This window comes from Gekko japonicus, unplaced genomic scaffold (assembly GCF_001447785.1).
Source record: "Gekko japonicus isolate JY-2015 unplaced genomic scaffold, Gekko_japonicus_V1.1 scaffold4, whole genome shotgun sequence".
Classification (NCBI taxonomy): Eukaryota; Metazoa; Chordata; class Lepidosauria; order Squamata; family Gekkonidae; genus Gekko; species Gekko japonicus.
Window position 1 is genome coordinate 1,034,857 of NW_015165234.1, and position 22,966 is coordinate 1,057,822.

A 22,966-nucleotide genomic window follows, 5' to 3' on the forward strand; every position below is an offset into this window, starting at 1 on the left:
CCTGAGGGAGAAGATCTGCCTAGTGTCTTTTTCCATAGGAAGATCTTCCCCGTTTAATTGCCACAGCTTTTGGATCCCCCAGAATGGAACTTTCACTCTGGAATCCAGAACACTCCTAATGGAGCTAGGAAGGCATTCCCTTATACGTAAAGGAACATAAGAACATAAGAGAACATAAGAGGCGCCAATGTTGGATCAGGCCAAAGGCCCATCCAGTCCAACACTCTGTGTCACACAGTGGCCAGAAATACCAGGTGCCATCAGGAAGTCTACCAGTGGGGCCAGGACATTAGAAGCCCTCCCACTGTTGACCTCCCCCCAAGCACCAAGATGACAGAGCATCACTTGCCCCAGAGCCCCTATCTATACCTTGTGGCTAATAGCCACTGATGGACCTCTGCTCCATATTCTTATCTAATTCCCTTTTGAAGCCGTCCATGCTTGTAGCCGCCACCACTTCCTGTGGCAGTGAACAAATCAAATGTTATCCTTCACAGATTACTTTATGGAGCTTGTCCAGAAGAGTGTGCATATATAAGGTACTGACAAGGGGAATATATTCAGAAGCTGAAGAGAGCAGCTGCTACCTTTATGGTTGATACTAGCCTGGACTCAAAGTACATGACTAGAGCTATGCCTGCTACAGTCATGATATGCTGAAATCTGTGTTTAAATAGCTGAATGGTGGACAGATCCAAAAGCTTTTAGTGCATTCCCCTTTATGGGAAACATTGTCTTTGGGTATCATTTAAATATCCATGTGTCCTCTCTTCCTCTAGTAGAAAAGAATGATGCATGAAATCTTGGAGGGCTTTTGCTTTAGATAAAGTACTCTGGAGATTCAGGCATGACTTCAGCATGTTTCTGATCCAGACCTGAGCTTACAACTAAGCCCAGTCTCTCATATTCTCAACCCACCATATTTTTATGGGGGTGCCTGTGAAGGTGGAAGCTATTATCCATTAAAGTGATTGCACAGGGCAACGGCAGATGTGTTCAACACGCCTGGCTGTACACATCCGTGGTCCAGCGAGGTTGGGAAACTATAGCCATAGATTATTCGTTAGAGTTCTTTCACTGCTCCTGTGACAGGGATCTGACTTCCCCCACATCATTTCAGCAAGTCAAGCATCAGCAGACCCTGGACGCTATCAACTAAACTTTTTTTCACAAATACCAAATTTTGTTCTGTTGCAAGAAGGATTCTCGGCAGTGTATTCAGTATTCCTTACAGTCTCAGAATGGGGACTGGTGAGCAGTACTAGATCTTAAATAAATAGATTCATAAGATATTGCAGAACTTGAATGGAGATAGCAGAGTGGAAGTGTTGTGGTTGGGGCTCAGGGAGAATCTGACAGAACTCTGCCTTCACAATCTGATTGTAACATCTCATCAGAAATTCCTCCGGTTCTCCCACCAACAGAAACAGAGTCCAAGACTCTGTCATGTGGCCCTTTGGGTCTTTGTATCCAGTTGATGTTTGCAGTGGTAGCATCAGTATGCACAATCAAGGACAAGACAATCAGGGTGTTTGCAACCACTTTATAATGTCTGCATGAATGCTGTGTCACATTCAACAGGAAAGATCTGTTAACATTATCTCAATGCGTTCAGCACTTCTGAGTCACAATAGGTTCTCATGAAGAGAGTCTCTTCCTGTCATAAGATGAGAAAAAGAACTGATATTTTTCAAGACAATTGGCCTGATGTTCTTCACCTACTTACAAGGAATTGTGCTCTCCTACGTAGGTACGGTGTTGTGGGCCAAAGTCCATGCAAGAGCATTTCTGTGGTAGCTACTGCTATCCTAGTATAATATCCCAACAAAATGTTATCTAAAGATATAAGAATTCTCCAACACTCAGACACAGCAAGGCATGGTGGCTCAAGAAGGCTAACCTTCTCAAAGGCAAACAATGCAGTTTACAACTAATATACTCAGATGTGTACTGTCAGGGACTTTGTGCTCAAGGCCTCTGCAGTGCAGAGGAGTGCAAGCATAGTATCAGTCTGTTAGAACTATAGATGATTCAGTTAGTTCTCTTTGTGACCTGGCCTAACGGCAGATGTTCACATTAACTAACAATGGGAAAAGAGCTTTCCAGCGTGTCAACAGAAGTGAACCTGTTGTTTTGTGCAAAGAAAACATTTTGCATCATTGAGGGCTGAGCATATCAGTGATACTAGCTATCACCACTAGGGGATGGACAGGGACTGGACCAGGAACCTAATTTCGTCATGGACCGGGGGCCTGTTTGTGGACTGTTTGTTCAGTCTGTGTGTTTGCATTTTCAACAGACCACCTGCGAACCACAATTTTTTTCAGGCAGTCTGTTTGGTCCATGGGAGTGGTCTGTGGGCCAGACAACCCGGCATGGAGGCATTGATTGTCAAGGTGACCAGGGAGGATGTTCTTCTATAATCCTTCTGCACCAATACTGGCCCTCCAAAGCTTGTCAGGCAGCTCTGGCTGCCCGTTTGAGAGCTCACATTCTGCTCTATGGGAACAGACTGCATCTGGAGATGAGCTGTAATCCAAAGCCAATCTGCGCACAACTTGGAGAGCAGGTAAAGGCATCCCTGGGAGGTCTGCCACAAGTTTGATGCCTCTAGCTTGCAGGGGGACCATTTGACACACTCCTCCCCCCTTTGCGAATTGGACCCTAGAGATCTTTCCCCCCTTCCACAAGGCCAGTCTTCAGACAACTTGGAGGGCAGGTAGAAGGGCATCCCAGGGAGATCTGTGGTGAGTTTGATGCTTCTAGCTCGCAGGGGGGTTATTTGACAAACTCTTCCCCCCTTTGCACATTGGACCCTCAGGATCTTTTTCACCTTCCCCAAAGCCAATCTGCATGCATCTTGGGGTGCAGGTAGAGGAGCATCCCAGGGAGTTCTACAGTAAGTTTGATGTCTCTAGCTTGCAAGGGGGCAATTTGACACACTCCTGAACCTGCGGGTGTGATTTCCCCAGAGAACACTTTCTTGGGGCACCTGCTTTGGGTGGCTGTAACTTGGCCACCCTAAATCCAGTCTTCACCAAACTAGGAGGGCAGGTAGAGGAGAGTCAGCTGGAGACTCACTTCGAGTGTGGCATCTCTAGCACGTGAGGGGGGGGGGAGTTCTACTGCATCCCGAAGTCATGAACAGCACGAACCATGAACTGGTCTGTTAAACAGTAAAAATCTGTGTTCTGTGGAACCCACAAACCTATACGAACCTCCATTTTTCTAATCTGTGCCCATCCCTAATCACTACTATCTGAGCCATCAACATTTGGAGCTGGAAGAGTAGTCACTGAAGCTATCAGTATTCCAGGAAAATAGTAGAACAAAGTTTGAGTCCAGTGGCACCTTTAAGACCAACAAAGTTTTATTCAAGGTATGAGCTTTTGTGTGTACACACACTTTTTCAGATACAATGAAATAGAAATAACAGTCATACATATAGAGGGTGAGTAGTAAATTAGCATATGGAATAATGAAGGTGTTTTCAACAGATTAAAATAATAATAAGCATAGTATAGATAGCTATCATCTATTTGGGTTCATCTGGGGGGGGGACAAACACGGCATACGTAATAAATATGTCAGAATTGGAGACTGATGTATCCTTAACTGTGGAATGGTGAGAGTCTGTCTCCTCTCAAGCATGGAGGCAACCTTGCAGCATCTTTTTCTTTGAAGTGAGGCTATGTAGAGTTACTTTCCTTGTCTGTAGACTAGAGAAATACATTTAAATCTGCCTTTCCATACTTAATTACGTTCTTAATTGTTAAGAGTAGTAAACTGAGACTCTCTTGCTCCATTCCATTCTTCTCTTCTCTAGCATCGAGTTAACTAACAGAATCCTTTTCTTAGAGGTGAGGTGCAGTGTTATGTCAGTGTATTATACTACAATCACTATTCCAATATACTGTTCCAAAAAAGAAATAATTAAAATACAGAGGATGTTTAGCACTTCTTGATGAGAATACATACATAAGTACTGAATGAGTTTAGCATATGTAGTGAAATAAGAAACCAGTATCCCTGTTGAGTCCTGGGGGGGGTGTTCCCGAGTGTTATAATAACTTGTCATTCAGCAATTTCCCTTTCTATTCTGTTCCTGAAGTTCCTTTGCAATAAAACAGCTACTTTGAGGTCACCCATTGAATGTCCTGGAATGTTGAAGTGTTCTCCTACACATTTCTCAGTCTTGTGATTCTTTCTAAGAACAGGAGATGTGGGTAGTAGATGTTTTGTCAACCATATTGTCAGTTGAGTGACTGCATAAGCTCCTTTGCACCTCTCCTGTTTTTCCCCTTCTAGCTGTAATATAATCCAAATTAAGATGGTGTCTCCATTCTGACCTAGGTCTTGTCTTCTGGGTCTTAAACTGGTGGGTCCCAAGACCCATGGGTACTGCTAGTCTAACTAGGTGTTCTGTCTGGGGCAAATGCTTCACCCAAATCCATCCAGGCTACTATTATACCTGATTGAGCAGCAGTTCCTGATATGTAAGGGGTCTTCAGTGGGTATGATCTAGGCCACTGTGGTCTCTTGCCAGTCTTTCAACAATAAGATCTGTGGAACTGTGTGTGAGGTTTTTAGAAATTATATTTTTGCAAGGTTACCTCCTCCACTTAAGGTAGACTACTGCAGACTGAATGTGTTCTTCAGTTGGCTCTTAATTAGAGTTCCACACTAAATTTCCTTGTACAGGTATTTCCCACCCAGGCCAGTCCAGGAATGGGAGGGAACCCTGTACTCTTACAGTACATTAAACAACAACCTAAGAGGTAGTCTATACCCTCTCGGGTTTTCAGAACAATATGCCACCAGAACCTCTACAGTGGTTCCCCCCAACCTGAGATTAGAGGTTCAAACTCTCAGGTGGTATCTGCAATTTAACACATTAGCAACTCATTCCCAGAGATGCACACTTTTTACTCTCCAATAGTAGCGTATATGGTGAGCGTTTAGGCCACAAGATTTAGCCTTGGAATTCAGGTACAACATCAAAGACAATTTTAACAATCAGAGGAATCTTTATTTAGTACAGAGCTTAACACAGACTACCAGAGTTTACCAAAATAACAAACCTAAGGTGATTTGCCTTAACTACACAGTAAAAGTTACATATTTACCAAGTTCAGGAATATCCAAACAGTCCAAGGGATTTTGAAGGAAAAGTCCATCTTTGCTCAACCATGTGGTCCAATTCACAAGCAGTTCATTGTCTCTCACGAGACGGCATTTCTAGGTGCCATAAAACAAGCACAGAGAGCAGGAGCAGAGAGAGCTCATTCCCATAGGGATTGAACAGTTATAGCTCAATTCCAGTCATCATTAGCCGTGGCCATTCGGCAAATCACGAGTGGACATAGGTGTGTCCAATTGTTGGTTGCCATAGCTGCAACACAGGAATGGCTAGAAGTTTGGAGACCCCTCCTGCAGTCAGGTGACCCAGCTTCTAGCTACTTCATTTAGTACGTGACTTGTCGCATGTGGGGGCAGAAAGTGTAGCCATGAGGTCTGGCGTTTGGCATGGAAGTGTGAAAGAATGTGGGTTTATGGCATGGCTATTTAGGCCATTTGGCCTTACCATGTGGCTATACAGCAATTCACAAAACCAAACGAAATTATTGTAAAAATATTTAATTTATGATATGTTATAATCATCTGTGCACGGTACTTACTATGTGGCTAGCACGAAGAAACAAGGCACAGCATGTTATCAGAATGTAATCACAGGAGAAGGCATGGATTATAGAAAGCAGAAAGCAAAATTTCTATACAGTCCTTAAAAAGGCGTTAATGTCTGCTCTGTGTTAAGTGGTTGAGAATGGTTTCCTATCCCTCTGCTACACATTTCAAATATTTTGATGGGCAGCATCCCTTTCTATTCCTGTTGCTGTACATGGAATTGCCCACTAGGGCCTCTTTTTAGTACTGACGTCTCTCATGGAAAATGTTGTTGAACCAGTTATAATGGACCCATGCTTCTTCTTTCCTGTGAGGCAGATTTCCCCACCAAAATGCTGTTCCCCCCTCTGACTGAACAGTCTCTTAGTAGCATATTTTAATAACAGAATTATAGAAATTATAACTTTCTGCATGTCCCACCCTGCATGTCCCACCCATATATGCCCTGGAGAGCCCTGTGCTCCAAGGACCACCATCTACTGGTTATCCCCAGCCCGAGGGAAATTCACTTAGCCTCAACCAGGGCCGGGCCTTTTTCTGCCCTGGCTTGGTGGAACATGCTTCCAATCGAGACCAGGGCCCTGCCTGACCTAGTACAGTTTTGCAGGGTCTGCAAAATGGAGCTGTTCTGCCAGGCCTTCAGGTGAGGCGGTGGGCATCGATTCATTGGCCTCCTTGCCACAGTTGCAGTAGTTTCTGCTGCTGGTAGGCTGCTACTGATAAGATCTTCATCACTTGGCTGTGACCCAGTTGTTCCCAGTTTTAAGATTGCTGAATATGTAATTGCTGCTATGCCCATCTTTTTACTGTTTGAACTGATTTTATTGCTTAATATCTACTTTTAATTGCTTATTGCTTGTAATTTAGTGTTGTAACCCACCCTGAGCCTGCTTGCAGGAAGGGTGGGATATAAATCTACATAAATAAATAAAAATTATTTGGCTTTTGCTCAGCCCAGAGATTTATTGTAGCTACGCAGGAGATCTTTGGAAATAGCACTTGACACAAAGTAAAGTTCAAATAAGAATGTTGATTTTATTGAACTGGCACAGTTGGGTTAGGAATAGGGCAGTGGATGAGAAGCTGAAGTAAATTTTATTGTTTGTACAAATTATGATATTTTGAACAGGTAACAGAGTATAGTTGAAGCTTATATTCTTAGAGACTCAGTTCTTGAATGTGAGAAGTTTGTTTGCCTTGGAGATTTCTTTCAGCAACAATGTGTCTTAATAAAGTTTCATATAATGATCTGAATTTCCTGGAAGTTAGTATTTTCTTCCTGTATTTAAAAACTTTCCTTGTGGGATTACACCTTTCCCTTTTTACTCAATCTAAGACTGTTTCCCTTTTCGCACAAACTAGGGGTCCCCTCTGAGATGAACCCACTGAATAACTGGGGAAGAAATATCCTCCTCTTTCTAGGAGTGTAATCCTTTTCTGGTTGGCTAGACTGGCAGTTTCAACCTACTGTCCAGTCTCTTCTGTCAAACCTAAACCCCAGTTCTGGCAACTGAATAAATGGAATTCAACTAAGGCTGACACTTAGACTTTAAGTTCTGATTTCTGAACTTTTCCTCAAATGCGATGGTAGACAGTAAGGGCTAGGTGTTGTGTCCCTTCACTTCCCAAGTGAACTTGTCTGTTTCTGACTCCCTCTGACAAGACTTCTTAAAACTCTCCTCAGCTGGCACTGACCAATCAGAGAGAAGGGGGTACACGCAATCAAACTGTGCTTTACAGTGAGGCATTAACCTCTAATCTCCCAGCTTTCTGAATTTGATGCACTGTCTGTCTACACTAAATGTCCTTAAAAAGATGTTAATGTGTGCCCTGTGTTAAGTGGTTCAGAGTGGTTTTCCTATCCCTCTCCTACACATTTCAAATATTTTGGTGGGCAGCATCCCTTCCTAATCCTCTTGCTGTGCATGTAATTGCACACTAGGGCCTCTTCTTAGTACTGAAGGTTCTCATGGAAAATTTTGTAGAACTGGTGTTTCAGTTAGAGTGATCTTGAAGAGTCCCTTCTATTCCAATTTTAATATTTTCTTCATGCCCATGTGAAGGTGTCTTTTGAAGCTTTTTATCTGTAGTATGCTTTACTCCTGTAGCTATGAAGCTTTTTGCCTGTAGTATGCTTTGCTCCTGTAGCTATGTACTGAAATGTGGAAGGTTTTCCCTTCCAGAAGAGAAGTTGAGTTTGCTGACCCAGCCTTATGTGGGAGGAAAAGTTAATACTTTGACTTCTTCTGGACCTGCTTTCTGAGCATAGTGGTAACTTCCTGTTTGATTTGGGTATGCTTGACCAAAATACTAATCTCTTTACAGGTGTGTAGTGTTGTCTGACCCCCTGAAAGATTCTTCCCGCTCTCAGGAGTCCTGGAATGCCTTCCTGACAAAACTCAGGACACTGCTTCTCATGTCATTTACCAAAAACTTGGGCAAATTTGAGGATGACATGAGAACGTTGAGGGAGAAGAGAACAGAACCAGGATGGAGCTTTTGTGAATATTTTATGGTCCAGGTATGGTGAAGTCATGGGCATTACATGAAAAAATGACATTATTTTCTCAGTCAGCCTAAGTCTGAAGTTGGTTTACTGTACAACTCACATAAAGCAGTGCTTTCACATTAAGAGTTCTTAATATCAAGGCCAGCTTAGGTTGTAAGCAAGCTCCTGTTTCAATGCTTGATTTACCGCATCTAATTAAACATGAAGAAGCAAAGCCAGATATCTGTCAGAATGCTTTTTAGACATGGGATCTAAATACGTTAGAAGTATTTATTTAATTTAACTTTTGTTCAAGAGTTTTCAGGCTTTTTTCTGAAACACTGCTGTTGATTTCCAAAGGAGAATCGGGGGGGGGGGGGGGACAGATCAAGTACACATTTGTTAGATTTTTAAAAAAACTGATTAAAGCCTTTGGACCCCAAACCTGGCAGTGCATATTAACACATGCTTTTCTTTGGATGTTAAAAGGAGGAATTGGCCTTTGTCTTTGAAATGCTGCAGCAATTTGAGGATGCTCTGGTGCAGTATGATGAATTAGATGCGCTGTTCTCCCAATACGTTGTCAACTTTGGTGCTGGTGGTAAGTCCTTACATCAGAAAGTGACATTGCTGTTTTTCCTTTACAAAATTAAAATGAACAATACAACAATGTAAAAGCCTTAAAACCATATTGATCTGAGTTGAAACTATGTGACACGAATAGTCAATTTTAATTGTTGCTTGCTTTACTCAGATGGGGCAAATTGGCTGACATTTTTCTGCCAGCCAGTGCGAAGTTGGAATGGGCTGGTACTCCGCAAACCAATAGACATGGAGAAAAGAGAACTGATTCAGAACCAGGAAGCCACTCTATTAGATTTGCGCAGTTACTTATTTTCTCGCCAGTGCACATTGCTCATCTTCCTTCAGAGGCCATGGGAAGTATCTCAGCGAGCACTAGAACTCCTCCATAACTGTGTGCAAGAGCTAAAGCTCCTTGAAGTAAGTCAATGTAACTTTAATCAGTCAAGTGACTAATTCTTAAGCTTCCTTCCAAGTTGTTTATCACTTGCTTTGGATTAGAGAAGTTGTTTAGGATGGCTAAAGCTTGAGTGTCCTTTGGACAGTGTTTAATCAGTTAATTATGTGAAAGTTTAAAGCATCTGGTTAGGAGAATGTAAAGTAAAGTGTACTGTATTGTAAGATGTGTAAATCAAAGTACACGGAGGTAGTTAATATGCCATGTTCTCTCTGTAGCAGCTAACTGTCCATACATGTAGTTATATAAGGTACTGTGGCTAGGAAATTAATTTCTCAGTATGCCATTTGAGCTGTTAAACACAGTTGTGTTTTCTAAACAGTGGCTGCCTAAACAGTGGCATGATAATGTTCCTGAGATGTTCTTTATGGTTGTGTCCTGGTTGCATATACAGTTTTACAGAATAACCAGATCAACTTTTTGGAAGTTAGTAATGGGCAATCCCCAATCCCAGGCTAGATTCAGAATGTGCTTGGAAAAAATCATTTGTAAAACATTTTAGAAGTTGCTGAATTGACCTACTGTGCTCTTGTGGAACACAATGGGGCCCCCACCCACCTTTCCTTTTCTCAAAATGCACCCTGATGGTTTGGAATTAAAGACATTAAACTATCTTGTTCCCAATGATCTACAAGGCAGTATCAGAGGCTTAAGTAAGGCCCTGCTGTTCCTTGTAAGACTGGGTTGGAAAGGAAAGAGAGAAGTAGGAAAGAGGGACTGATGTGAGGCCAGCCCATTCTGAACCAGGCTCCAAGTTCTAGTAATATTTGGGCCTGGTTCTGGAACATTTCTGCTTCTTCTGTGTCTATTTTTGGATGGTGGGATCAGAGATCAAAAATGTGTTTCAGATGAGGTTGTAACTCTAGTCTTGTATATATTCCAGCATCTCAGTACACCGTTCTTGGTACGGTTCAAACTTTTGTGCTATGACCAGTACTGCACATGTTCTGCTAGGTGAAGGTAGCATGCAAGTTTCCAAGGATTTCTGTGCACTGAACTTAGCCTCAGTGCTTCATCGTTAGTTCTAAATCCCCCAGAGGAGGCTTTACTCTGAATATTTTAAGTCTCTTCTAATATTTACTGTGACAAATTTTATTTTTGACTTGTCCAAAAGCTGCTAAAAGCTGGGGGAGGGGTGTTTGTGCATCCCCCCTCCCACCCATACGTGTCTAATACATATTTTTCTGATATTTATTTTCATAGTCTGCCTTTCTCACTGGTATATGTACCTGTTATATCCCACTTCTGGCTTGCCAAGCTTTTTTTGTGTGTGTTAAAGGACCTTTGCAGACTTCTGGCGGCCTGACTTCTGTTTAGTGCCTTTATTTCCCAGCTTACGTATTTGCGCTGTGTCAGTGGCTACTTGCTTGGAGGGTGGTGTTTGATCTTTTTAGAGACTTTTTTCTATATCCTATTCAGTTTTTGAAGCAGTTATTTATATCCGTTTTAGTTGATAGTGATTTATTAAAATGTGCTGCTGGTATGAATTAAAATTCTTCAAAATGATAGTAATCACAAAGTATTTTTTTAATTATTTGCCAACTTTCTTTGAAAGTTTGTTCTCTTTTTGCCAAACTCTGTTCTGTTAGAATTAATTTCGTGTCTGAACAGAGCCTTTTACCATTTGGTCTTAAGGTCTCTGTTCCTCCTGGTGCTTTGGATTGTTGGGTGTTCTTAAGTTGCCTGGAGGTTCTGCAAAGAATAGAAGGCTGCTGTGATCGGTCTCAGATTGATGCCAATGTTTCCCACACAGTTGGCTTATGGAGCTATGCCACTGAAAAGGTAAGTAAAGTGGATAATGTGTTACTAGGCTATTAGTGACTGGGTCACAATCTGGCAAAGGGAGCTTTGACTCGTGAAAGCTTATACCCTGAAAATCTTGGCGAGCTAGTTTGGTGTAGTGGTTAAGATCAGTGGACTCTATCTGGAGAAACGGGTTTTTATTTCCCAGTCCCTCACATACAGCCAGCTGGGTGACCTTGGGTCAGTCACAGTTCTCTGAGAGCTGTTCTCTCAAGAGCAGTTCTCTCAGAGCTCTCTCAGCCTCACCTACCTCACAGGGTCTCTGTTGTGGCGAGAGGAAGGGAAGGATATCATAAGCCGCTCTGAGACTCCAAGTGAAGGGCGGGGTATAAGTCCAACTCTTCTTCTTTAAGATGCTACTGGACTCGAAACTGAGCTATTGGTGAGAGTGTTCTGTAGTACTTGATGGAAGATCCTTTAATCTAGAAGTTGCTCTTTGCAATATGATACAGATGTTTTACTTTAGGGGCAGATGGAGATTTGAAAACGCAGTGCACTCCAGGTTTAAGACAACAATGTAATACTAGGGCATGATTGGCTGGTTGTGTTCCAGCATATGAATTTTTGTGTTCTTAGTGCTTCATCAGTCCAATGAGCTGCTATTTGTTTTTTCAATAAAATCCTAATTTGTGTGTGTAAGGTCCAATGGAGACATTTGTGGCTAAACATTGTGAGGTGGCTGGGTCACATTGTTCTTCCCCCTACCTCCTTCCGTTTACTGATCTGCCCACATGACCATGTGTTAGACTACTACATTTAGTTGACATGGGGGAGATACAAGTGTAATATGTAGGTACACTTCAGTTCTGTGGTGTACAGGTGTACAGGTTGCTTAATTGTTCCTTACTTATGTTGGAGTAGATGGTTCTGATAATAATTGGAGTAGTTCTGTGTAATAATTAGTATGACTTTGCATCTTGATTTAAATCCTCCAAATTCCCACGCCCCTGCTTTTGGTTTGTGCCAAATCTGTAATCAGCAGTTTTGCCCAAATATAATGCTTGTATGTACACTGGATGAAGCAGCTGTTCCTCCTATGTCATAGATTGGGGGATAAAATGGACACTTAGGTTTGTTTGAATTGTTTATATGTTTGAATTGAATATATGTTTAATTAGGTAAAGGTTTAAATTATGAAGTTATTGGATGTATTTTTCAATTTTTGAGGATAAAAATGTCCAGTTAAGAGCTCTGACAGACTTTGAAACTGTATTGTAAGTGCATGTAACTCATATCAAAGAATGTATACTCATATCAAAGTGAATGTAACTCGTATCAAAGACTACTGAAGTGAGAAATAGTGAACAATTGAATTATTAAATGGGCCAAGAGGCAAGATAGTGTATTTTGTTCAGTTGGAGGATGTATGGAGTCATAGCAACAGTTTCTCACGTTCTTTTTGGAGAAAGAGTATGTATAAAAATAATGACTAGATGGTATGGAAGCACCACAAGACACATACATATTATAGTCTTAATTGTTGGAACGTTTTTAAAGGAATCACTCACTGTCTTCTATATGTACAATTCTTTCCCAGTGCACTTGCTTTTTGCATAAATATCAAATAAATTAATCTTATTACTCAATTTAGATCTGAAATACTGTATTTCTTTTATACAAAGGTTGGATCCAAAGGTGCGTTAGCCAGCAGGATGAGAGTTGCATTTATGGAAGGCAGTATTTTTTTGCCAATTCTCACTCCCATCACCAGTCTCCTGGTTGCTCTCTATGCTGTTGCTGAGGGTGACCTCTAGGGTCAGAATATCAGGGGCTCCACAGGTTTAAAGTATCTGAAGCTTGAAAGTATGGAAACCAAAACTTCTTATATATGCCAGTATAGCTAAACTCATAAGTATGTATTAAGGAAAAAAATAATTTAATAAGATGGTGGCTCTCCTTTAATAGCTACCAGAATAGTAAAATACTCACTGCATCAAATACACTAAAATTTAAACACACATACATGGATTAATGTGTTCTATAGATTCTGTAGGTTATTTAAAAAAAAAAAATCAAAACAGTTGGGGAAAAAGACCCTGGCTAGGATCCAGTGAACTATGAATAGAATGAATGAGTCTACATTTTTCCTGCATCACCCAAAAAGCTGCTTCTCTAGAGTTGTAGGTCTATGAACAGCATACAGTGAGGCATGGGGAGCTGGTAGAAATCTACTCCTCCCTCCACTTCAGTGGGAAGGTAACAGTGTTCCATGTGCCTCGGCGTTTAGTCTTTGGACAGTGGCTTGGAAACGGAGATGAGCACCGCCCCCTAAAGTCAGATTCGACTGGCTTTCGAGCAAGGGAAACCTTTACCTTTTTATAGTTAATATTAGGGGCCACGGTGGCTCAGAGGTTAAGACACTGAGCTGCAGACCGGAATTTGACTGGCTTTCGAGCAAGGGAAACCTCTGTTTGTGACATTTGAATGCAGCCCTTGTTATGAAATGTGATTTCATAATGTGATCTATTTTTACAGCTAAAATCTCTGGGTTACCTGTGTGGTCTTGTGTCAGAAAATGGGCCCAATTCAGAAGATCTTAATAGAACAGTTGATCTTCTAGCAGGACTTGGAGCTGAACGCCCTGAAACAGGTACCTCTGACAGCTTTTATCAAATTATTTAAATGTAACTGCTTTCACAGCAAGTTTGGTATTGAGAGAGAGCTGTATTACCCATCAAGCATGTAAAGGACAGTCCCAGGTTGTCTATTTCTCAAAGCTAACCCATGCTTAAGGATAATTTCCTACTGCAAACGTAGTACAAATAGGTGACTGATATTTCCATCTTGTCCCTCATGCATTTAATTGGGCCATTGTTTGGCATAGTATGATAGTAGTTTGTTCTTATGTTCTGTTACATGAGTGCTGTGTTTACTGCAGTGGAAAAGTATTGCAGAGCTGTAGTCACATAATTTATGGATGCTGGGAATTTAGGGTTTCAACATGCATAGCTTAGTATAGCTTTAGAAGTTTAATAGGCAGGCTCTAAGTAAGTTCTGCAAAAAAATAAATAATGGCCCCAGTCACACGGAGCATTAGGCATGCTAGAGAGACGGAAGATAGGCGGATTTTCCGGGTGCGATCTCACCACCACATCTGGGAAGCGTAGAGCTCCTGTGGCTCACCCGAGGCTTCACTCCGAAGATGCGCTGTAAAAAACTAGTACCTCCGAGGTACTAGTTTCCGGAAACCGCGGGGCAAGGGCGGGCGTCAGATCACGTTTCTGGTGTTAGCTCGTGGCATCTGGCACCCGCCCATGTCCCGTTGCGAAAAGTTTTTTTTTTGGTCAAGTCTCCACGGGTGCGCACAAGCACCCAATGGCGCATGCGAACACTTGGGTAAAAAAAAACAACACAACCCCCGCGGCGCCACTTCTTTGCCGCGCCGCAGGAGTGAGGTATGATCGGCACCTCCCCCCAACCACGGGACGTTGGTGGGACGTCGGGTGGGACGTTTGATCCGGCTGCCTTGCGGTAGTTCGCTCCGGGGCAACCCCCCCCCCCCCCCCCCCCGCGATATTCAGCCCGTGTGACCGGGGCCAAAGAGACTTTTCTAGGAGCTGACTGTGAGGAACCTCAGCATTTCAGTGAGAGGTTCCCATGTGCATTCCAGTCTCTACTCTTCCCATCAAAGTAAGAAAAGTGAAAAAGGCTGAAAGTAAGGCAGAGGGAGAGAGAAATAGGAAACAAAATAGTGAAGGAGAAAAGGGTTTCCATATAAGGAGGACGTATAGAATAATGAGACAGTGTTCTGGAAAATGAAAGAATAGTAAATTGGTGAAAGGCTATGATAAATAGGAAAAATGCATAGAAAAAATAATGATGACAGGACTGGAAGGGTGTGAGAATAGAAAGAGGAGAAGAAAAGTAAACCAGAGAGAGAATTAAATTTTGAAGGAATTTGTTAGAAGCCACAAATTTGGGGATTGGATTATTAATCAAGCCGTTATTGCCTCTGAGTCTTGTGGCAAGTCCAGAGAACTTGGAGGAGAGTGTACCCTCATGCTGGACTTTTATTTATTTATTCGATTTATACCCTGCCCTCCCCACCAAAGCAGAAGATAGTGTCTTGCTCTGGGGTATCAAAAATAAGGTCTGGGGGCCAGAACCGGCCCATGCAGGGTTGTAATGCACCCTGCAAGCAACTGGTGCAAGGGATGGAACAAGACACTGCTCGGAGGGGGGGGGGCAGAACCACTTCAGTTGTGGCTTCAGCACGGCGGGACAACCTCGTCTGCAGCAGTCAAGCAGAACCCCTTCAGTTCAAGGACTGGTAAGTTGGGAGCCACTGCAGCCACATTCATACCTCTCCACTCAGCCTGCAGCTCAGGGATCAGTGTTTGCACATGGGGAGCAGACAATCCTCTGTTGGGGCATGGGAACATCTGCCCAGCGCTGCACTGCTGGCTCTCCGGTCTGCCCATGTGGGTTTTCCTATGCACCCCACTCCCAACCCATGGAGCCTTGCAGTGAGGACACACCAACTCAGAGCTTACCAGCTGCTGTCCTTTATAGAGTTTATATCTCCGGTACCCAGCATTATGTTTTACGGTGCACATGGCCCGGCCATACAAAGTCACATTTATGTCAGATCCGGCCCTCATAACAAATGAGTTTGACACCTCTGGTCTTGCTGCTGGTGCCTTATGGAAGGGCTAGAAACCTGTTCTCCGTTCTATGCCCCCAAATTCTTCTGTGCAGGCAGCAGAGATAGGCAGACTGTTATGGGGTTTTTTTTCTGAACACACCAGCTATCGCCACTAGGGGTGTGCAATTTCTTCCCCTCAGTATTTTTCAGTTCGGGTCTATTGGACCTGGGGGGAAAAACACGGGATTCCCCCCCAAAAAACCCAGATCCCAATACCGGTAAAGAATATGGATCTGGGATTTTTTTGAAATCCTGAATTTTTTTCAAAATTTTTCTAAATTTCTAAAAAAATACCGTGGGGGGGGGGGGGGGGAGGGCCCGTGGGGGGGGGGGGGGAGCAGCAGCGAAGCCACAAAAACCAGCTGAAAGATGGCTCAGATGGGACTCTTTTAGGCGGTCCCTTTAAACCAGACTGCCCAAAAGAGCTTGAAAAGGAGCTGAACTGGGGGGAGGGCTGGTACTCTGCTGGGCAGCCCTAAAGGAGCCTGCCAAGGAGCCGATCCTGCAGGGAAAACTCTCACCACAGGCTGGGCTGGGGCTCTGCTGGGCAGTACCGTTTAAACCGGACTGCCCAATGGACCCCACCAAGGAGTTGATCCTGCAAGGAGAACGCTCCCCGCAGACTGAGCTGGGCTCTGCTGGGCAGCCTGGTTTAAACTGTACTGCCCAACAGAGCCCACAAAGCAGCTGATCCTACGGGGAGAGTTCTCCCCACAGGCTCCACTGGAGCTCTCTTTGGCAGTTCGGTTGAACAGCCCAAAAGAGCCTCAGCTGAGCTGGCGTGGAAATCTATTTTGTGAGGTTTCTTCTTCAGTCCCTTTAAGCACCCCATTTAAAGGGACTGCAGAAGAAAGCCCAAAAAAGAAGAAGAAGCTGAATGGCAGGAGCAATCTGCCACAGCCCTCAGCTGTTGTTTGGGTTTTCCAGTAATTCCTGAGTATACCCAGGATTTTTTCAGGGATTTTTTCCGGTTCTCCTGAAAAATCCCAGATTCATTTGGGATGCCAAAATATATCCCAAAAATAGATTCTGGTAGACCCAAATGCAGACCCCTGATTGCCATCTGAAATGAGAGCGTGAAAGCATCATTGTTCTGTTTTCAAAAAAGAGAATAATCTAGATGTAGAGTAGAGGTGTAGAAGTAGCAAGAAAGATGTAAATGAGGCAGGGATCTTCCATACTTGCAGTGTACACGGGAAGAGAGAGATTTGCTTCCTTCCATCTTAGGTAACCAGGCCCAGTGTATAGGTGCCTCTTCCTGCTCATGTGCTGGGATTTTTGTGTCTCTACTTACAGGCAGTATACTTGGCTTGTGTAATGCAAGTGAAATTTTCACTGGGTCAGATATTCTGATTACAAAATTTGTCATATCACACTAGATTTTTTCCAAACTGACATAACATTAATGCAAGACACCTCTTACATCTAGTGCAGTAAAACCAGTTGTGTTTTTCTGGTCAAATGTATGTTGCCTTTACAAGCAGTAATCTCTTATAATATAGCATATCCTGTTTTGTTTTTGAAGCCAATACAGCACAGTCTCCTTATAAGAAACTGAAAGAGGCCTTATCATCTGTAGAAGCTTTTGAAAAGCACTATTTAGTAAGTGTGCCTTATGAATATTCTATGTATACAAGCTGAATAAGAGACAAGTATAGCAGTGAATTTATAATAGACATTTGTGTGGGATATATTTGTTGGACTGATGGCAGCACTTTCAACATAATACTAGGTACTAGACTTATGGACTGTTTTAAGAAATACCAAATTATCGATGTGGTTCACTTTCAATATATTGAATAAAACAAACATAATTTTGGTAATGGATAATTAAAATTAGTAGCAGCTAAAGATATCTGCAGCAGTCTTTCAGTGCTAGCAAACTGTGGGAATAGCTTTAATTTTGTTCTGTTAATTTTTTAAAATCTTTATTTTTAAGGCACTTTACAGAGAAATATCAAACAGGTTCCTACATCAACTCTAAATATCAATAGTGGCTAGACACAAAAAGAGGGAGGCAAGGTTAACAATTGAGAGAGGGGAAAATGGGAGAAGGTTGGTTAGTTTTGTGTTTTCCTTCCTAGAATCGTGTATGTGTTAAACTTCTATTATTCAACATACTTCTATCCTTGCTAACTGAAAAAGTCAAGAACCTGTCTATTAAAATGAGTTATATCCCACCTTTCAGCCTTAGCTTGCAAGGCAGTTTTACAAAACATTTGCCTGATTTTAAGTCAAAATTTCACATAAGAGCTAATGTGGTATAGTGGTTAGAGTGTCATCAGACTAGGATCTGGGAGCTGGAATCCCCGCTCTGCCATGGAACCGTGCTGGGTGACCCTGGGCCAGTCACACTTTGTCTAACGTGTCTCACTGAGTTGTTGTGAAAATAAAATGGAAGAGATGAGAATTATGTCAGCTGCTTTAGGTGCGGGGTGGTGCTGGAATGAATTAAGTAGATTAATAATAACAATTTCCTTAAGTGACAAAGAAGTAATGAAACTTTGGCCCTTTATATGCATATTAACCAAAAATTTGTGGAGCATGTGTTTCTGAATACATTTTAGTTAAACATGAAGTACACTGTTGCAGCAGTTTTCAGCCGTTCTGGAGACTGCTGAACAGCAAGCATGTGATAGGAACTTACATCATCAGTCATGCACCTGGAAGAAAAGGAACAAAGTAGTGGCATCATTAGTCAAGGCTAGGTCTATGGGCAATGGGTTAAGAGAGGCAGGGAAAGGAAACACAAGCTGAGCAACAGAAGATGTACCATAGTAAGGTACAACTCAAGGGTCAGAACTGTATGGAATCCTCTCCACTGCTGAGTGACCTCTCCTGCTGTGTGCAGAGGAAGGAGGCATGGTGCCCTTGCACGCTGTGCATGCGTTCTTGCACCCAGATATTTCCAAAAGGAAACACAATATACTGGTGGCTCTATAGAGGATCATGACCTGGTAGGTGGGAGTCTGTGATCCCTTTGAGGGTCCCAGGCCTTGGGATGAGGACTGCTCTATTAGATTCTGGAGCAAAGATCCATTGTAGTACATTTTTTCTAAAAACCTTTTATTTTCTCTTATATAGGATCTTTCCCATGCCACCATTGAAATGTACACAAACATTGGAAGAATCCGCTCAGCCAAGCTTGTTGGAAAGGATCTGGCAGAGTTTTATATGTAAAGAAATCTTTAAATTATATGCCACTTATTTTTAAGTTTTTAAAGGACTTTTCAATCTAATTAAAGCTTACATTGTTAATGGTTTGTTCTTTAAAATGTATTCTGAAAGGGACATCTCTGAGAACACTAAAAGGCAACTTAGGCATGTGTTCTGCCAAGTAATGACAAACCAGACTTTGTCCCTAGGTTAAGTAGTCAGCTTCTCCATGCTACAGCAATAGACACTTGCTCAGAATAGTTAGTTAGCTATACTAATGTTTACACCCCCAAGTTCCGTTTCCTTTCCTTTTGCAGTGATATGGAATCTCAGTCAAGGAAAGGAGTGTTCTGTGGTTCAGAAATGCATAACAAGCAGTACAAACATTAATTTGCATAGGAAGAAATCTGTGGTGCAGGGGAAATAAGGTTTTCTGGGAGTTATATTATGACCGATATAACTGTTTATGGACTAAAAAGCTTTCAGTTGGCCCCATGTACATTGACTGTTGCAGTACTAAGTCACTCTTTGCCTGTTTTGTTAGTCTTACCTATTTGTAACAGGGACAGTTTAAGTATTACTTCACTGTTGTTTCTTTCTTCCCCCACTTGCGACTCTTCCAAAGGAAGAAGAGGAGTCCCCAAAAGGCTGAAGTGTATCTTCAAGGAGCATTAAAGACTTACCTTGCCGAGGGGTGGGCATTGCTTATTACGCATACACGGAAACAACTAGCAGAATGTCAGAAACACCTTGGACAAACTGAAAAGTATCCTTCAAAAGAAGAAAATTGAGGGTTGATTTATTATGTGGTGTTCAGGTAGAGCCAGCCATAAAATGGTGGCTTTTATAAAAATTACAGCATTGCAGAGCAGGTCTTCAGTGTGGTGCTTGGTAAAGAAAAGTTTCCTCTGATGTTTTCCTGAAGCAAGCCACTATAGCGACCCCAGATTTTAACTTGCCCTGGGGTAGCTGTATTGGCTTGTTTCAGGTAAACACCATAGGAAAGCTTTCCTTACCCAAGCATCACACTGACGACCTGCTCTGCAATGCTGTAATTTTTGTATCTCATAGAGTGGGAAGGGGCCTTACGGGCCATGAAGTCCAACTTTTTGTTCAGTGCAGGCTGCAGCATCCCCTCCCCATAGATGGCTGGTCCAGCCTTTGCTTAAATACTTCCAGCAAAAGAGAGCCTGCCACCCCACTGAGTATTCAGTTCTGTTGCCAAACCATTCTTACCATTAAGAAGTTTCTTTGCTCTTCTTCTACACAACAGTCCTTCGGGTTTGTCCTGCTGGCTTGTGTTCAGCTTGTGATCAGTTTCAACCCCCCAAATCCTTTTCACTTGTGCTGTGAACCTGTGGTAGCTCTTTAAAAAAAAAACCAATTACTGGTTCTGTGGGAACATGGTACATCTTAGTTTTCGTGATGACCAGGCAACATGTTTTCCTCCACCAAAGTTGTCAGTTATACTGGAATGTGCTCCAGTTACCTCAGCAGCAACACTATTGCTTGTGCTACTCTGTGCAGCTCATAGTGGTTTCTTTCGAGAGCTTCAGTGTGTGCAGTCTCAACTGCTGTGGAGGGACGGGCGTGATCAGTGGTGGCTGTGAAATTTCAGGCCAGTCTAAACTAGTGGTTAACATCATATGGGAAATGGCACTGTACAAGATACAGAGATCCACTTCTGGAATGCTGACCTTGTTCTTCTATATGCTGACCCTATTGGAGGATCTTGCTGGCTTGCATTAAAAGGGCAGAAAAGCAGACTGTTGCCATGGCAGGCTCCCTAGCACAGAAGTGCCTTCAGTTTTTGTATGTTGTCCGCTTTCTTTGTCCTTAAAGAATCTGAAGACCCTTTTTCGTGGTCATTAGTTTTAAGAAGTTCTCGTATTGCAGTCTTGTACCTTTTCGCTCTTCTGGAGCAAGTGTTCTCCTGGCAGCACCCAAGTGTGAACCTGTCTAGTCATTTTCAGAGAATAGCCATGTGGGTCTGCAGTAGAAGAGTTAGATTTTAGTCCAGGAGCACCCTAGAGACCAGCAAGCGTTTCAGAGGATGAGCTTTTGAGAGTCAAAGCTCCCTTTGTCAGATCTCCCTTCCTAGTTGTGTCTGATGAAGGGAGCCTTGTCTCTTGAAAACTTACAGTCTGAAACTCTTGTTGGTCTGTAAGGTGCTATCTAGTCATTTGGTGCCTCTTATACAGTGTATCTTCAACTTTAAAGAGCTGTCAAAAGAAGGATCCAAGATTAGAGGTCCTGTGATTTAACATACACCTATGGAGCTGGCTAAATAATGATTGCATCCTCATGTTGACAGATAACTTTATTGCTTCAGCTCAGCCATAGTAATAAAACAAAAAAAAGAAGGAAAACACAATAATAATACCAAATTGTAATGTCAATTCAAACTATCACATAAATTAATCAGTAAAACAATAATACAGATTAACATATCCCCGTTAATAACTCTAAATCCATAGAATCCACAAAATCATATGTAACAATATAATAAATTTTACCAAAAGCATCTTATTAAATAAATTTATTTATAAACATAGTTTACTTCAGTAATCTTAACTGTATCTTGGTAACTGATGCTACAAACTTTGCCATTTGCATTGTGATTCATCTATCCTTATCTGCCAGTAACACAACTAATTAAATTTGCTCTGAACTCCCTGGCAAACACTGTAAAATATTTCTAAGGTACTTCTCCGAACAGTTACAAATCTTGGGCATCGAAACATAGCATGAGGCAGATCTTCAATGGATTTGTAGTCATAGGAGCACACTCCATCATCAAATGGGATCTTATTATAACAGCCCTTCACTACTGCCAATTGTAACCCAAGCCCCCTAGTAAATGCCTCTATATTCTACAATCATTAGGTCATCAGGGTAAATCAGGTGAGCTATAGGAAAAGATATAAGTTTATATAAAGTGGCTGAACTCATGGTACTAAATAACCCATGATCTACTTGTGAACATTATGTCAATTAATCTTTATTTAATTAAGCGTGATCAGAACTCCTTAAATACTCTTCAGATAATCCTAGTTTAGCCAGTAAAGACAGTATATGTGATCTCCATGATATATCTTTCCTCTCTTCATACACCAATATTATTAGAAGTGGTACTTGGGAGAAAAAAGATCTTCAATCAGAAATATATTGCAAATTTATGAACTATTATTGATATTGGTGGCAAAGTAAATTCTGATCTCATCCATAACTGATTATCATCATCCTGATGTTACTTCTCTTGGTTTCCTAAAGGCTGTTGGCATGGTGATCACTGGTGCTAGTTCCTTGGACTTTTAGTTCAGTGAATACTTGGGAAATGGCAACATTAGGGGACAGACCAGTGGGGAAGAGAAGTTGGTGTGTCTTTTCTTCTCCTTTGTGGTTGTGGTTAACTATTGCTGTTTTTGGAATTGCTGTTTGCCAGTTGGTGGAGATAGATGTAGTATTAAATATTACTACTGTACAGGTAATTTTATAGGTTGTTTTGGCATTATTGATTTCATGTTATTTAAATTTTTGTCCCACGTTTTGACTTAAATCCCTCAGAATAAAACAATCACAGTATAATAATCAAAATTAACACATTGAGCCAATTTTATAAAAGTTTGATGAAAAAAGTTTCACGTAAATATTTATAAATAGAATATTCATTTTGTCTATACATCACCATTTCTTTTGCTATGCCTCAACTTTGTGCCAGCTATCTCCAAACAAGCAGCCTGCTAGCTGCTGATACTAACTTGACAGAAGAAGAGCGCAAACACTTTTGCCAAGAGATCTTAAATTTTGCCAAACAGCCCTCAGATGGCAAAGGTAAGACTTCTGAAAAAGACTAGTTATAAAACTTCTGCACTTACATAGGATGGCCTTCTGAAGCAAGACTTGGGTTCCCTAGTGTGTCAACGCTTCACCTTTTTATTAGTAACTTTCTACATGCGTTTGCAGTTTTCTTTTTAATATTTCCTTAGTTATAATATACTGCGCTCCTTCCGTCAGGTATCTTTTTTGATGAGTAGCAGTTTCAGGAAGTTAGAGTGTTGCATGGCATCCTGGCTCAAAGTGTAGAGGGAGACGGAGCTTAATGAATCATGGCCAAATCATACCTCCTTGATACCCTTCTAAAAACAGT

The 22,966-nt window shown here is 41.9% G+C and overlaps 1 protein-coding gene across 1 annotated transcript in view; it reads left to right on the forward strand.

Moving 5' to 3' along the window:
• Positions 1-22,966, forward strand: part of TRAPPC10 (trafficking protein particle complex 10) — a 60,173-nt gene that overhangs the window by 18,161 nt on the left and 19,046 nt on the right. Inside the window, exons 5-13 of the mRNA XM_015409785.1 lie at positions 8,011-8,206; positions 8,663-8,774; positions 8,928-9,175; positions 10,848-10,994; positions 13,491-13,605; positions 17,186-17,262; positions 18,745-18,836; positions 19,442-19,582; positions 22,538-22,650. Coding sequence (XP_015265271.1) covers positions 8,011-8,206; positions 8,663-8,774; positions 8,928-9,175; positions 10,848-10,994; positions 13,491-13,605; positions 17,186-17,262; positions 18,745-18,836; positions 19,442-19,582; positions 22,538-22,650 — 1,241 coding nt within the window. The remainder of the gene's footprint in view (positions 1-8,010; positions 8,207-8,662; positions 8,775-8,927; positions 9,176-10,847; positions 10,995-13,490; positions 13,606-17,185; positions 17,263-18,744; positions 18,837-19,441; positions 19,583-22,537; positions 22,651-22,966) is intronic.